At 31.2% G+C, this 3,290-nt stretch overlaps 1 protein-coding gene across 1 annotated transcript; it reads left to right on the top strand.

The window, feature by feature from the left end:
* The first annotated feature begins 296 nt into the window (after positions 1-296).
* LOC128647278 (olfactory receptor 5G3-like) lies at positions 297-1,881 on the top strand. The gene is made up of 2 exons (XM_053700071.1): positions 297-314; positions 940-1,881. The coding sequence occupies exons 1-2, from the start codon at positions 297-299 to the stop codon at positions 1,879-1,881; spliced, it is 960 nt and encodes a 319-aa protein (XP_053556046.1).
* The last annotated feature ends 1,409 nt before the right edge of the window (positions 1,882-3,290 follow it).

Raw genomic sequence — 3,290 nt, 5'->3', positions numbered from 1 at the left:
CAGCTTGTTTTTCCAGATACAACAGCCCAATCACTTGTATTTTTAAAATTGTAACATTTCTCATCTAATGATGAAAATAACTATCTACATTTTATATAGTTCACTTGAGGATTATTAGTTTTGTCTAATCTCATAACTATTTTTTCACACCTCTGTGTATTATGGGTAATTGTGCACTTGGGATTCTTACCATATATAAATATACATTTACTGGCAAGATTAGCCCTGCACACTAACATTCCTGTGTTCTCTATTCATCAGTACATGTAATTATATAGTATTTCTTTAAAATGTAAATGGATATTCAACTAAAGGTAAGAGGAGAAAACATACTCATTTATTTCAAGGTAAAAAAGTTGAAGTTGTTTGCGTACAAATTCTTTGATTATTGAAGTGCACATAAATTAATTAAAAACAGTTATAAATAAAGCCACAGTTACAAACCAAATATAGATTGAAATAAAATTGCTAAAAATGTCAGTGAGATAAAGAATTATATGGTAAATACTTTAAAAAAGCTATTTAATTTTTATTTTATGGGTCTTGTAAATCATAAGGTCTATCAGGTCTGTTCATATTTTCATATGTCCTTCTGAATTGTAAGAAAAATATATTTTTATGTTAACCTTATGAACTTACCAGGGATTCATGAGTTGCATTACATTATTACCACCTCTACTAAAAGTCTATTTAATGAATCAAGAATGATGTAGAAAACATAAATGTATCTTACTGTGAAGCCTAAGAACAATGAAGACGGACTACTTCTACTAAATAAACCTCTTGTGTTTCATATAATACAGATAAATCCATATCTGTTAGTGTACTGGTAGCAGTAAAGTGTCAGTATACATTACTTGCATATGTAAATATCTACATCATTTACTTACACAAATATTGTTACCATAAAGAATAACATTTTATTGTAATTGTATTCAGCCAACAAATGTGGATCATGAAGAAAACCAAACAATAATCACTGAGTTTTGGCTTCAAGGTTTCCAATGTAGCCATCAATATAAGATTTTACTTTTCTTTTTGTTCTTGATAACTTACTCTGCAACATTAACAGGGAATGCATTGATTATCACATTGGTAATTGTGAGTCCTGAGCTTTGGTCTCCTATGTATTTCTTCCTTAGTCACCTCTCTTTAGATGAAATCTTGTGCACTACAAATATTATACCCAACATGCTAAACTCCCTGCTGAGAGAAGATGGTTCTATTTCTATTGAGGGATGTTTCACCCAAATATTTCTTTTTGGATATTTAACTGTTACAGAATGTTTCCTTCTAACAATAATGTCCTATGATCGTTATCTTGCAATCTGTGTCCCTTTAAATTACTCCTCTCTCATGAGCTTGAGACGTTGCATTCAACTCTCCTCTGGAGCATGGATAGCGAGTCTTATTTTATCAATACCGGGTTCTTGCTTTGTATATATTCTACAATACTGTGGCTCAAATGTTATTGATCACTTCTTCTGTGATTTTACCTTGATTATGAAACGATCATGTTCAACAACTTTTGTGACAGAAACAGAAACTAAAATATTTGCCATAATTGTGACAATGCCGTCACTTCTATTTATTTGTTTCACTTACATCTATATTATAGTCACTATCCTCAAAATTCCTTCTACCATTGGGAAGCAGAAAGCTTTTTCTACCTGCAGTTGCCACCTGACCGTTGTGTTTATGTATTATGGAACACTTATTGCGATCTATGTAGCTTCAACAAAAAGTCATCCATACAATATCAATAAAATACTCTCATTGCTCTACACTGTAGTGACTCCTTTGCTCAACCCATTGATATACAGCTTAAGGAATAAAACAATGAAAAGTTCCTTTAACAAAGCCATTCGGACAAAAATATAAAGAAGATATGATGTGTTTTATTAGAGTACATTTCTACATGAACATAATTGCTGATGGATACATCCAACAAGAAACAAATAAAAATAAATAATATTCAAGATAATTGTATATATAAGAAATGCTGACAACTGAAAAACCATGCCTGCTAGTTTTCAGTACAATCCAAGATATTATTTTTATTATAATAATTTATTTGTATTTTGTAAAACACCTTAAAACCGTAGTGCTTGTTACAGAGGTAGGGGTATACACTGACAAATGATATTAAGGGGATCTCAATAGGAGCCAAGTGATAAAAAAATTTCCTAAATTCTACATGTGGGACAAAAGTCAAATATCTTTATATGAGTTTGACGCCATAAAAATATAGGCTTGGAAAGAAAAAAAATGTTTGGCATTTAAGAAACTCACAAGAAAGACTACGCTAAAAAAGGAAGCATAGAAGCTAAAATATTCTTAGTCAGAAAAGTATTTTTTTTTATTTGTATCTAAAAGAGGACATTGTAAATTATTACACAGTCTTGTTATTTGTACAATAGATGTCCCTATACCTAAAATCTTTGTTGTATGCTTCTGAGGTGTGTTACAGACCAACAATAAAGCAGTTTGTGTTTTGCTTATAAGCCAGAGAGCAATCAGGTCTTAAAGGGACATAAAACTCAATCATTTTATTTCCTGATTCATATACCGTATACGATTTTAAACAAATTTCCAATTAACTTATATTATCTAATTCCCTTCATTCCTGTTAGCTAAGCATTTTAATAAGGGACTAAATGCCCTGAGTTACTGATCTAACAACAAATACTTAAACATACTTAACTGACTATAACTTACATTTAACTATAAACACATAAGAAATCTTACAGGAGTCCATAGAAGCAAAGAGGAGGTGGATTTCTTGTTTAGGACCTATAAAAGGTGAGTACAGCTCTTCCCTCCACACTTCAACAATGTTGCCACACACCAGCGTTAACCCTTAGGTAAGCTTCTTACTAAATTTTGCCCTACACTATTTAAATATACAGTATGTAATGTATGCTGTAAAAAAAAATGAATCATATTAGTCGTCGTATATTCAGTGTACATCCATACAAGTGTTATACCTGGTGCAAATTTACATTATTCCATACAAACCAACCTTAAATTATGCTGGAAGAAACCTAAGCAATGTGCATAGATATGTACAAAAATAAAGTTGAAATTGTAAACAAAATGTCAAAATTTTAAGTGTTACTTATATTTTTATAATGAAATAAGTCTTGCAGTATTGGTGAATAGGCTTAACAAGGGCATTTATTGGACGTATATCAAGATTTCTCACAATTGGTGTTGGAATGATCTAAGCATATTATGCCTGTAGGTCTCACAGTTTTATCTTGCAGGATGTAGGCTGGAGAGCTTGTTTC

This window comes from Bombina bombina, chromosome 2 (assembly GCF_027579735.1).
Source record: "Bombina bombina isolate aBomBom1 chromosome 2, aBomBom1.pri, whole genome shotgun sequence".
NCBI classification, from domain to species: Eukaryota; Metazoa; Chordata; class Amphibia; order Anura; family Bombinatoridae; genus Bombina; species Bombina bombina.
The sequence above is the reverse complement of the archived record's forward strand: the minus strand, read 5'-3'. Positions and strand labels throughout refer to the sequence as shown.